Genomic DNA, 14169 nt, shown 5'->3' on the forward strand with positions numbered 1-14169 from the left:
ATGAAGAGCTTTTCGTCTCAATTTGGAATATTCAAGCTATGTGTATTAAACTTGCATTGACTGGGTTTAGTAATAAATAGAATTCCAAGTTAACTGTCTGGTACGTGCCGTTGACTATGAGGCCTTGAGGAAATGTTTCAACCCTCTTACAACATAACTCAAGAACCACAGGACCTACAAAAGTATATCTGTGATATTTGAATTCTTCTACACACTCGCTACGAATTGTACAATGCACTACCACTCGCAAGATGCTGTGAACTACCAAAAAGTTTAAAGAGTTGCTAACCTTAAGAGGGGTAATTTGTAACCAGTATCGATGAAATTTTAATATCTGTGTATAACATTTTTAGAATTCCATTCCTGAACTTATCAACGTAGAAAAATAAGACAATTGACTTGTGATAAGAGAATAAGAGAAACAACTTGAGACACATTAAAACACATTACACAATGATTATCTTTTAGCTTTGGTCCCCACTGTGACCTTCGACCCCTTATGGGAACCACAAAAAATGGAACCAATTTAAGTGTTATCCTTTCATATTTAAGGATGCCAACAACATTGATGATCAAAAATCATAACGATTTGAATTGATAAACACAGGTATGCTGTACATTACGCTCTAATTTTGAGGATCGCGAAGGATTAATGATTGTCCTAGAGCAAAAATCCCGGGGGTGGGGGGCACTCAACTTTGGAGGTGACGGGTATGTGCCTACCGGAGTCGCGAATTAGGGGCCTATCGGGTACAAAGCGTTATTTTTAAAAAAGGGGTCATTGGGTACAAACAAAATAAAAAAGGGGTCATTGGGTACAATATTTTGAAAAAAAGGGGTCATCGAGTATATGATTTTAAAAAAGGGTCATCGGGTAGAAAATTTTGAAAAAATGGAGCAAAATTTTGAAAATTTCGGCATAATTTTGAAAAGATTGAGCAAAATTTGACAGTTTCGGCATTTTTTTGTTCCATTTTGATGATGCTATTCTAGAAAAAAGGGGGTCATTGGGTAGCCTCAACCAAAAAAAGGGGGTCATTGGGTAGCCGCAACTAAAAAAAGGGGGTCATCGGGTATGGCTTTTAAAAAAAGGGAGTCATCGGGTATAGTCGACTTCAAAAGAGGGGGCCTATTGACAGGCACATACCGTCACTTCCAAAGTTGAGTGCCCCCCGGGGCAAAAATACGATTGTTTGTCTCAAACCGTGTAGTGTAAGTGCATTAAAATGTCTTTAAAGAAGGTCTTTTAAGCAATTGTTGTTTAAACTCCAATAATAGCTAACATCATTTTGTTCGCATGCTGTGCGGTGTAACAAGAGTTTGCAAATGAATACAAAAATTAATGTTGTCGAATGATCACGAATTTTGTCGAATTATCTACTTTGAAAAGATGTAGACGAGAATACAGAATACCGATAATGCTGCTTAGCCTATGAAGAGCATTTCGTCTCAATTTGAAATATTCAAGCTGTGCGAATTAAAGCTGCATTGACGGGGTTTAGTAATAAGTAGGGTTCCAAGTTAACTGTCTGGTACGTGCCGTTGACTATGAGGCCTATGAATTATATAAAAAGAACGTCGTACACATCCGACCATAATTATAGTCTAACATGGCAAATATCCATTGATTTTGAGGTCGTCGACTTGGAACCATTTCAATATTAAAGCTAGGTATTATGTCTATAATGTATTAGTGTACTTATCCCAATAGCCAAAGAAGGGAGGGGGGGGTCTAACTTCAAAGGAGGGGGGGGGGCAGGGAGTTTTGACACGAATGTAGAAATCATCTTTTAAATAATACGTTAGGCGTAGGAAAACATTGCAAAAAACGATCAATGTGCAAAATGTCATGCTCGCTACGATATCTACACCATTTACAATTTGTAAATTCAAATATTTGGAATCAAACAGTTAGGTGGAGAGAAATATTCTTACGAATTCAACGAGAAAAAACTAAGATAATACACGTACCCGCGTTTATCAAGTCGACCGTAAATCCCCTTAACTGGCCAGATTTCTGATCGCTGCAAATTAGAAAACATGTTTTAGAAGTTTACATAATTATGTGAAAGTTATATTTGTCAGCTAAATTGACAACAACGCATCGCTCATTTGATAAAACGGTTTTGAAGATATGATCCCAGATAAAGATATAGTTTAATGATATATTTTTTGCAATTGTTGTTCATTTCAAATTCAAGTTCTCAAAAACGTTGCAATATTTTATCACGGATAGAAAAATCGACGAGATAAGCACCTGAAGTATGTACCCATAAGAAAATTGCAAACGTGATGCTGCGCCCATTTTTATTTCGAGATCTAGTGTTAACTACATGTTGTAGTTAACCAAATAAACTCCAGTTTTGGAAAACGATTTGACATAAGCAAAACATAAGCAAACCAAAACAACAAAAAAACCAAAAATAAATAATTAAAATAAAGAAAGAAAGAAAGAAAGAAAAAGAAAGAATGAAAGAAAGAAAAAAAAGGAAAGAAAGAAAGAAAGAAAGAAAGAAAGAAAGATAGAAAGAAAGAAACGCATTTGTTTCAATTTATGCTCTATTTCTTACATGTAAAGGGAATTGACTTGTGCGTGTCCTGTTGCAATATTCCATATTCGATCATTCTTCGCATTGGAACCTGCAAAATGAGAAGAAAACAATATTCATTCATAACATTACGCAGTGAAATAATCGAAAATGTGTCCTGTTTGGTATCACAAAATCTAATGTCACTATTTTTATTATCATTAGTTTGTCATAAAAGTGTTTCATACTAATACAAGCATTGTCAGCGTAAGATTCATGTTTGTTCCATGTTGTTCCGAATTATGCATTTATACAAATTATTCATACAATAATAGTCCGTGGAGATCATACAAACCTTGTTGTCCAGTTACGGCAAAAGTTGTTGTACCCCCATTCTGCGTTAAGCTTAATAACGCCACAACCAGAGCAACTGAGGACAATAATACTGCAACAACCCCCAGCATTAAAAGTAGCTTATTTACACCAGAACCTCGCTCCTGTGCAAAAATTCTACCTGTATCACTCGAATCTAAAGTTTCCATATTCACTTTTTGGATAGACTTGTTGTACTGCATAATGATATACCTATATTGCAGGCATTATGTCTGAGATATAGTTATTCGAGGAGTTTATAATTATGCCTCTACTGGTATCGTAATTGACCGGTCAAGTCGCGGGTGAATGTGGTAGCTGCAATCGAGTGAAGATTTTGTTTCCGAAGGGCGCTAAGTCCAATAGCTGCCTTGTGCCAAATTCTTCTGCTATATTTTAACATTTTAAAGTGTAAGTGACATTTAGCGATTTGAATGGATATTATTGTGACTCTAGCTTGTTTTCTAACTATTTTCAACATCATTTTGTCCCTAAAATGCTCCAATGCAAAGTGTAAAATTTGCTCTCATTGGATTTAGCTCCTTTTGGAACCAAATAATATTTGTTTTGTATATTTATCATTTCCCCCTTCAGACGTGGAGTTATTTTTAAAGACAACCATTTTTATAACTATTCTAGTGGTCCAATGTTATTAGATTGGCAAGGTTATTGCTTCTCTATGAATATCTTGAAATGAATTTGTTCGTAAAGCAGCGTACAAAAATTTTGATTGTAAGTGTAAAGAAAGTGCGCGGAACACGCAACAATTTTTATCATAAATATAAAAATATATATATAACTAAAGATTGAGCACACATTTCCTTAACAACCAGTCAACTTCAAGAAAAATATGCAAAAAAGAACACTTTCACGATTGTTTTTCATTTTTTTTATTTCATGTGATACATACTTATATCGCCTAGCTAAAAATAATCAAAATCAAATCAAACCAGTATACCGTATAAGAATATTTACCCTTAAGATTACAACATGTTTTTCTCTTTTAAATATCACAGACTGCATAAAGTACATTATCGTCACATTTTTCAAACAATGTTGCACTATTAAACTATACAATTATGTTTTTAACACCAAAACAAGTTTAAACACAAAACAAGCTAGGGAGGTTAGACTTAGGGAGGATCCCTTTAATCTTTTTTACCTACTATCTTCCTTTAGCCTCAATAAAGTCCAACAATCAAACCGCAACTATGTAATATTAAGGTACGAGGGTCGTACAGTATGTAATGATATTTGACTTATAACCCCGTATATGGATATTCATGGTATTTCTCTATGATAGACACTGTACCTTTGTGTCATAATGAACGGTTTGGCTACAAAATGATTATCTTATAAACGCATCTATGTACGGTTTCCAACTCGGAAGATACTGAGTTTCTAGCTGGGGACTATTCGACAAGACGGCATCCGTGTTAAAAGTTTATTTATAATGTGTGTTCAAGTACGTATGTGTTATTTTGATTTAAAAAAAAACGTTTTTCATCCTATAAACCAATATTGCCAACAATAGCAAACGTGGAAATTTGTTTCTGCCAGTTCTCACGAGTTCTGTTGCATAATCTTCAAACAATAAATGGGAGTCACCCTAGAAGCCGTGATTAAAATGCAACTGTTATTCTGCAATTGTTACATTAATACGAAAAGAAGTGGTACATAGAGAGAGGTCATCGGTTGCATGAGATTTTTTTTCTAACTTTCTGTTCATTTGGGGTTGAGAGCATCAATAGTAAATCACGTGAATTATTAAATTTCTATTTGGATAGTATTTTGTACTATTTTAAACCATATTTACATGAGTGTGCAATTTTTTAAATAAATTTCCACCATATTGTATCAGTCATCACACCTACACTACAAAAAGAGTCAACTGCGATGTACCGAGTAGGTGACTTATAGGCACACCATAGTCGGGGGTACTTCAATGGCCCTTCAGCGGAAGTACCTGCACAGTAACCGCATACATGGTGTACCCATGTGTCAGCAGTGAAGTAGCCGTGAAGATACTCACCCGCGAGGTACTCCGTCGCCAAAATCCTTCGATCGTAAAGTTCATTGACTTCAAGGCACGTGCGCCTATGATACAACTACGCGGCCGACTACGCGTTCAACAAGGTTTGCACACGAACGCGTTGAAGTGGAATTATTAATTTGTTATGATGGATGCAATAATGCTTGTTGCACAATGCAGTTTTTCCGCACGCCGGCGACAGTGTTATATTATAATCCCGTCGTTTTTCTTTTGTTTTCCGTTTTGTTCTGTTAAGAAAATAACACTTTAATTTGTTAATACCAAATTACCATCATCATTGTTATGTTAATAATGTTTTAGCATGTTACTTAGACCGATGTTATGTGAAGATTTTTCTGTTTTAAATTGCCTTGTTCCAAAACCTGAAGATTGTTATTTATTTTCTTGTGCTTTGATTTTTGTATCGGTTTTATGTTTGTTTGATTGTTTACTTAGTTGGTTGGTTAATTAGCCGTTTGCTTGGCTGGTTGCTCAGCTTGGTTGTTTTCATTTGTAATTTTGATCTTATTTAATTAATTATTTAGTAAGTTTATTATTTTTTAGAAATGTTTAGAAAAGATTTGAATCATGTATTTTATTGAAATGTTCATATGTTTTTTATTCATTGAATCATTATTTGCTTTAATTATTTACTCATTTATTTATTACCTATTTATTTATTTAGTTATTACTTATTTATTTATGTAGGCCTACTTATAAATTTACTTTTTCTTTACTTATTTCACTATTGATTTTTTATTTAGTTGTTTATATACTTATTTATTATCTTCACTTATTTATTTACTTACTCATTTAGATATTTATTTATTTATTTAGTTGCTTATTTACTTACTTGGTTATTTTCCTATTTCCTTGTTTATTTACTTACTCATTTAATTATTATTTACCTAATTATTTACTTATCTTTATGATTAGTTGTTTACCAATCTCCTTATTTATTTATTTATTTACTTCAAGTTGGGTAATTATTTATTTAATAACTTATTTATTTGTTTACCTATTGCCTTATTTATTTACTTACTCCTTTAGTTAGTTGTTTACTTACTTATTTACTTATTTATTTACTCATTTACTAATAGGCCTAGGCCTACTTAACTTACCCGCTTAAAAATGCCCCAAAACAAATAAGAAACATAAATCAGGAACATATTAATCAGTATAAATCAATATGGCAACAAAAACAAATAAAAAACGGCAACCCGCTTGCCTCATTTTCTTGCCAGAGTACCCACGTCGGTACTCAGCTGCATATTACCTGGCAGGTGAGTACCAGTGTCGGTACTCCGAGTACCTTCAAAGTACCTACGCCACGAGGTATTCGCGAGTTGCAGCCGGCTTGCTGGGCCACAAGGGTCTGGTGGCCGACGTGGGTACTCGAGAGTAGCAGCGCTGCTACTCTCATGAGAATCCCGTAGTGTACACATGCACAGATTATTGTTTGATCTACATCAGTTATCATCATACTGAGTACTAGCCGCAGACATTATATTCAATCTGCTTCATATTGGAGATAGTTGATGTCATTTGTATTAACTACTTTTTCATTTTCGCCTTTTTTGCAGAATAATGTGGCTTCCCTCCAACTCTTAATATTGTTGAAGCTCAAAGACATCCCATTTCCACCAAAGTTTAATAGCAGGTCTCAGATTTAACCAAAGGCAGACACAGGACGAAGTATTTATTCATGCTAACAATTAGCTATATGTACATCATGTATTGTTGCTGTTCTCTGACGTTTTATACACATGCATTTGGTGTAATTTAAAAGGCCCGCCTTTTCGCGTAATTTGGCAGTGTCCCTAGTCTATTGATTTTATGCTACTGCTGTTACGTAATTAAGTATATGGTATCATTTACACATTATGTGGTTTGAAAGACATTCTTTATGCCATCATCAGCTTTCATTACATACCGATCCTCGTACATGAATTTACCCGTAACAAGATCTAGAATATTATAGAATAAGGACATGTAAAGTACCAAAAAGTCAGACCAAGAGTCAGAAGCGTATACTATTATAGCGAGACATTACATATGATTAGTATATTAATTTTATTTATTACATTATTTTGGATTTGTTTGCCAATTTTTTGCCATAAAAATAAATTTTGTTTAAAAGAGGTACTTTATTGTTATTGGATGGTTATCTACTACCTGCAGTAGATGTTTTAATCGAACTACATAAAAGTATGTTACCTATTTTCCCATTACCTTCAAATTCAAAAACTTTCAACCATTTTGACTATATTTCTATTGCTCAATGACTTTTGTAATTGCGTATTGCCAGTACATCCAGCACTACAGTAAGCCAAACCATTAAGGTACCAGTTATGTTTACCCCTGTATATCCTAAACAAAGACAGGCATGTCATAATTGGAACCAGCAGCCAATAGCTGCATCCTTTAGCAAGACCTTCAAGACCTCATTCGTTGAAATTGTTCAAAAAATAAAGACACATCGATCCAAAACCCCAAGGAAGGTGCCTATTTAAAAGTTGCAGTTTCCTCCATTGCATGCGCTATTGATTTGTACGCAAACTGTTCGCGAACAAGGGAACTAGCGCCGTGCTTCCATTGATTAGCACGTTAAAACTAGCGCCATGCTTTTATTGATTAGAACACAAAAGTGCAGATTTTTTGATTTCGTCTCTTCGGTAGGTTTTAGATCACCGTTTCTTTAATTCTCAACCAATTTCAACAAATAAGGTCTTGAATCAGAGCTAAAGAGTTCAGGTATTATCGGCTTGTTTTTGACATATTTGTCTTAAATTAGGATATACAGGGGTGAACACAACTTTAAATTGTTTGGCTTACTGTATATCGGTACAATGGCGTTAGTGGCATGAGTAAGGGGAATTCTAAGATCATTAAAGTGATGTGGCATCTGCCCCCTGAACCTCCTTCACGAAATCCCGAGCACGCCAATGTATACCAGTGTTGTGTTTATTCGTCATTCAGATCATTTAGCATAAGTCACTTGAAAATATCTACTTTTGCCATTCAATACACAGGATTAATGGAAGCACCAGGTATTACACCAGCTGGTTAGCTTTAGACGATGAAAACGTTCAATGATAATAGCTTGCCAAATTCCGTATATCAAAGTACAGAATCTAATTATTTAATATCCAATACATATATCTTCTGGATCTCTTCCGGGCATATGACCTGTAAAATGAGAATAAAATACGATGCGAACTGTCAATCAACTGCCATTTTCTAACATGATCTCTACTTTGAAGTTGTTGAAGTGTTATTGCCTGTTGCGAAAAATACAGCGGCAACATTTTGTTGAACCACTAATCCAAGGAAAATAAAAAATCCCTTTAAAAAGGGATACGTCTGGTCCAGAGGGGAGATTGGATGCATTGTGGAAACAGACTTGAAGAATCAGGAATCAAATTCTAGTTTAGTATATGTATTCTCATTGCGTTTTATTAGTAGACAAAATAAAAATAATGTAACTGACTACTCTTTCTACCTTTCTTTATTTACAAGGGGTAATATATAGGCTGCCTAATGCAACCCTGGCACAAAATGGTATACTCCTGCTTGTAGTATGATAGTGATTTTTGTTTCACCTCGTTGACACCATATGACATTTGACCCCGGATGACCTCTGATTGATGACCTTTGACCTCGGATAACATTAATAATTTAATTAAGCAGTGTTTGCCGAAGCGTCTAGCTGCTGGTGAGGAGACAGCCCCTTACAATAATTCGTCATTTCGGCCCCGGCCGTATCCACATGCAGTTGTAGAACTGTTTATTTGGAACTATTACGTCTTTACGAATGAAATGTCAAAAAACATGCGATATTGTGATTGCAAAATAGGCGTGACTTTTTGTTAGCATTGAAGACCCAGTGGGGCCCGCCCCTCACAACCCCTCACAAAAATCCAGCTACGCCACTGGTTTGTCATAACCGAAAACGCAAGTCGTATGAAGGTAGTAAACAAATAATTAAATAGAGGAAAGAAACGAGAACGCGGCGATTATAATAAAGTAGCATTATCACGTTATGGCGACAAGGCCTTTGCGACATTCTTTGAAATACACTAGAGAAGCTAAATAATGAATATTACATATGAAAATAATGATAAACCAAAACTAGTGTACAATTATAGATTACTAAATACAACTTGCATTGCAAAGAGTACAATAAAATATACATCAGGATTTGCACTCATTTTGGTGATTTCTATTTCACTTATTATTGACTATAATGAATTTTCACTTGTTAGGTAAAAGTAGTCGTTTCCTTTTATATTTAGGAAAATAATCGGTGAAAGTCGCATTTTTGTTTTAATTTTTAGCCGAAAATCAATTTGGCCTATACTTTTGCACATAGCAAGAATTTTACAAAATTGCATGGGCGCCCTCACATTATGACGTCATAGCGACATTATATGGGGAATATTTGTACTTACTTTGGTATCACTGGATAGAGAAGGCACATAGCTATACATGAATACCAAATATAATGGTATATGACGTTTATAATTGAAATTTCATGGCGGTCGCAACACCCCCCTCTTCGTAGTTCGTGTTACAAAATAAGGCTCAGTAGTTCTAGCGTTAATACTTGACATTTAATATGGAATATATTTTCGCAAAATCCAAAGACTGGTCTGGTAGGGGTCTGCATAAACCGCAAGGGCTAAATAATAATTGGGGTGTAACGGGAGATGGTGTAAAAAATTGTTTGATAGAAAATGTGCTTTCCATTAGTTTACATTTATGGGGCTCATAATGTAGTGAATTTAATGTATTAAAATTTATTGAGGTTTGAGGCGATATTTACTGAATCTAATACTAATAAGTGTTCGTCAGAATTAAAATGCACTTTTAATCTACCAGTTTTGAAAATCGGAGTAGTTTTGAAAAATATGGCTCTTAAAAGTGGTACGCACTCCGAAAGTTTGAATGGTCCCCTGGGGCCAAATGTTATAAGCTTACTGTACACAAAGAAACAGCGGGAGCTCTTTGGACAACCAGGAATCCGCACAGTTGTTTTTGTACCGTAAGTTTGTAATATTTGACCCCAGGGGGCCATTCAAACTTTCTGAGTACGTACCACTTTTACGAGCCCTATTTTGCGCTCCTCCCATGTTCAAAAAATTGGTACATCGCAATTGTATTTCAGCTGTGATGAATGCCAATTGATGACGAAGTTTAAGAAATATCACCTCAAACTCCTATAAAATTAATAATAACAGAATAACAGAAATTGTGTCCCCCACAAAGCTCAAATTCAACGTCCCTAAATCCGCCATTTTAGGCAAATTCGCTACATTATGAGCACCATAATGTTAACTTATGGAAAACACATTTTTCTATCAAATAAATATTTTATACCATCTCCCGACACACCCCAACTAATATTTAGCCCGTGCGGTTTATGCAGACTCCGTCCAGACCAGTCATGGAATTTTGCAAAAAATATTCCATATTAAATGTCAAGTCTGTATATTATTAATAAATAAATTTTCCTTTCACTGTGTTTTGAATAAGGTATTATCACTGTAACATTGTCAATAATAAAGTATCACAATATCCTCAAAAATAAACCATACCATGTTGGTCTTTAACATCCTGGCAAATCTTCCAATATTCCGATGTTTGTATAAGTCGTTCCAATGCAGGATCAAACCATTCTGATATAGGATTATCCATACGCGACATAAGCCCGGCACCTGACGAGTCCATAGAGCAGTCCAACACCGGGTCTTCTAGTGTAGTTAGGCCAGGTGGTAGATTGGTACCGTCATATGCAATGCACGCATCCACCTAACACAATTAAAATGAACGTTGAACATATCTTAATAGTTTTGAATATTGGTGACATTTTGGGTTCGTTTGTCACGATTATTTTTAATTAGTGTATGTGTTGGGGTGTGAGATATCCAGAGCCAATCTGCATTCTGTGGTTCCCAACAAACAGAAAACGTTTTCGACATCATTCGCAAAAGTTTAGAAAAGGTTGCCGTAAAACGTTAAATGTCGGGTTATATAAAGGGTATATAAAGGATATAAAACGTTTTCATAACATTCAAAACATTTCTTGATAACTTACTGCAAATATTCTAACACAATGTTAAGTGTTGCAAACTATTTGGCAGAAAAAAATGTTTGGAAAATATTTTACAATAACATTTTGAAAACATTTAAGAAATATTTTGTAGCGTGTTTTCATACAAAACATTTTAAAACGTTTTCATGGCCTTAATATAACCTGACATTTGATATTATTAAAACGTTTTTACCTAAACCAAAACCCTGTTTAAAACGTATTAAAAAGGTTTTGTGTTTGCTGGTTTGCAATAGCGGACCATCAGAATGAAATTCTAAAATATCCAGATATCAGCGTTAATTTCATGGTAAGCTTCAAACGCATTGAAACGCCAAAATGCATTCACAAAATATATAGATATTCAATAGTAAATCACCGAGAGAAATGGTTACGAAAAGATATGTATTAACGAATAAAGTATGTGACAACAGATTTGTCTTTGGCATGTCACTTTCTTGAAATATCACCAAAAATGTCAAATTTTGGGAAAAGAAGCACCAACATTTAAAACAAACATGAATCATACAAAATAAATACACATTCGCACTCGGCAGCCCGGTCATTACCTGGCGCTGTGATTTGGGGAAACTTCCCCTCTTCAGTTACCTGTACTTTAACTCTCTTCACGCGGGTGTCGACTGCAGACGACAAGTTTCAAATTTTTTTAAAAAATTCAAAAATTTCAGAAATGTAAATTTTCATGACTATATTTGGAATCAGCATGAAAAATGCATTAAAATGAGTACAAACATCCAGTAGTTCTTAAGATAGCTCTTGATATTTTGAGAAAATATTTCAAAACTTGAACTTTTTCCATTGAAGCGCATGGCTAGCATGCAGAGCATTAAGTGTGCCCCTATCAGAGTTCTTAAGATAAACAACATATATAAACGGGGGGGGCAGAATAGCATTGAGTTAACCTACCTCACCAGAAAGAACAGCGTTTAACAAGTCAGGATACGTATCATAGTGTTGCATTTGCGACACCGACAGTGTAGATCCCTGAAAAGGAGTCAGGAATCGTAATTTAGCAGACACCGTGACCCGAGCACCGTAATCATAGTAAAAAACAAAGAGGCAAACACATTTATAAAACGGAGCGGCGACAATTATGATTTGAAGTAGTAGGGCGTAAGACAAAGGAAAATGATATTCAATTGCAAGATTGATACATTAAAGTTAATTTTTTATTACTTCCGTGTTCCGGGTACGCGCTGGTGAATTGCGATCGCGTAGAAGTGACAAGGTCGCCTACTACGCGCCGCGCCGACGCGACGACCAATGGGTCAACCGGCTTTTTGTCAAGTGCGTTGATCAGCCAATCAGCGTGATTGTTTATTTCTTCTGTGTGTACGCTCGTCTACGCTTGGCGCACAGCTTGGACCACAGAAGTAATAAAAAATTAACTTTAGTACCAGATATTTGACACATACACCCGACAACTCGATCAATAACATCAAAGAGGGCATATAATAAAAAACTTACTTATTTTTCATTTAATATGTCGGGTTATAAAACATATTAAAAACATTCAAACATGCAGTTTGTGAACATAGTGAAAGCTTATTGCAAAAGACTTATAATGTGCTCTCATGTCCCACAAAAGTACTATCCAAACGTTACTACCTGGGCCCTTACTTGTTGACGAAATATTTTACAATAACTTTTTGACAACATTATTCTTAAAATGTTGTTGTAGTGTTTTTTACACAAAACGTTTTATAACCTTAATAATTAACCAAATAAGGGACATTTGGCACGTACAAGTAATTTATTAGGACGTGAAATATACCTCTATAGAAGTTTGACGAGCTAAGCAGAATTCATCATTGACGAATCCATCAACAAAACCAAACTTCATATCAGTTACATCCGTAGGATTGAATCCACGTGGGTTTCCAGTCTTGATGGCAAAATTGAATTTTCTAGTTTTGCTCCATGACTTGCTGAATTTGAAAGTCCGAGCCCTGCTGTGAGCTTTGATCCAACCTGTAAGTTATACATTCCAACATAAGAGGTCCAGAGCAACGACAACAAAAACCACAATAAACAGACAAAGAAAACATAAACAGTATTTGTCACTATTAGCATAAATCTTTACTTTAATAGGGAGACCATTTCCTTAAGGTCACTTTATCCACATTTATCTATATATGCATTTTTTTCAACAAGATCTTATATAAGATTATTTACCTGCGCATGCGTCATACCACCCACTCATTAGCCCTGTACCCCCACGTGGTACTTGGCCTTTTTCTGATTCCCAACAGTGTTGCCAGACGTCATACACCAAACGGCAATCCTTATTTGCCAATCGACAAACTGTAAAAGAACATCACGCAACATCATGATAACAAACTTAATGCAAAATACTCTACTTTTATGATAAAAAAATCAGAACGATTTGAATTGGTGCACACAGGACAGAGGTATGTTGGACGAATGTACAATACGCTCTTGTTTTGAGAATCGCGCTGATCAAAATGTAATCTATTATGATTGTTTTTAGATCGTTTAAGACATTGTTGGTCTCAAGCCGAATAGTGTAAGTGTAATGTCTTTAAAGAAGGTGTTTTAAACTTTAAAAGCGTTTGTCATTTAAACTCCAATTATGTTGATCCAGGGGCGTAGCCTGCCTTTTTTTGTGTGTGGGTGTGGGAGGAGGGGGGGGGGGAAATAAAATTTCGAGAGCACAGACAAAAAATTACAGTTGCATCATACACTCCATAGAGACTGTATGTTTTCGAGCGTCAAAAAAGGCTTTATTGGGACGATGTGCGCGCGTGGCGCGCAACAATTTGGTATTTAACACTATTTTCGCCCAAAATTTTGCAAATAAAAACATGAAGATAAAAAAAAGATGGAAATCGCTTTAGCTTTACAATGTATTTTACACTATTTGGGCCCATGATCGGGCTAAATGTCTTTCTTTTTTGTCAGACTTTCCAAATAATCACGTAAGTCGAATTATTTAGTACTGTAGTCGTGAATCCAAAAATACCATGCTATGCAGAGCATTTCATCTCAATTTGGAATATTATGTGTGTACAACCTGCATTAAAGCCATATTATAACATTTGTTGAAGAGGACGCCCTCAATATTTTTCCAAATTCTGTTTTTTACACGATTATAATAATTATTC

At 35.2% G+C, this 14169-nt stretch overlaps 1 protein-coding gene across 8 annotated transcripts in view; it reads right to left on the reverse strand.

Moving 5' to 3' along the window:
- LOC140141524 (uncharacterized) overlaps window positions 1-14169 on the reverse strand; it is an 87137-nt gene that overhangs the window by 59133 nt on the left and 13835 nt on the right. The window contains exons 4-8 of one of the 8 annotated variants that reach the window (XM_072163421.1): window positions 13220-13348; window positions 12819-13015; window positions 11951-12028; window positions 10530-10743; window positions 6987-8121 (exon numbers count right to left, since the gene is read on the reverse strand). The exons of 3 other annotated variants lie outside the window; for them this stretch is intronic. In XM_072163421.1, coding sequence (XP_072019522.1) covers window positions 8075-8121; window positions 10530-10743; window positions 11951-12028; window positions 12819-13015; window positions 13220-13348 — 665 coding nt within the window. In that variant the 3' untranslated portion in view covers window positions 6987-8074. Of the gene's footprint in view, window positions 1-1971; window positions 2025-2570; window positions 2641-2883; window positions 3236-6986; window positions 8122-10529; window positions 10744-11950; window positions 12029-12818; window positions 13016-13219; window positions 13349-14169 lie in introns of those variants that run through there. 4 more of the 8 variants (XM_072163420.1, XM_072163418.1, XM_072163422.1 and 1 more) reach the window with 4 other exon arrangements.

The sequence above is a fragment of the Amphiura filiformis genome, chromosome 19 (assembly GCF_039555335.1).
Source record: "Amphiura filiformis chromosome 19, Afil_fr2py, whole genome shotgun sequence".
Classification (NCBI taxonomy): domain Eukaryota; kingdom Metazoa; phylum Echinodermata; class Ophiuroidea; order Amphilepidida; family Amphiuridae; genus Amphiura; species Amphiura filiformis.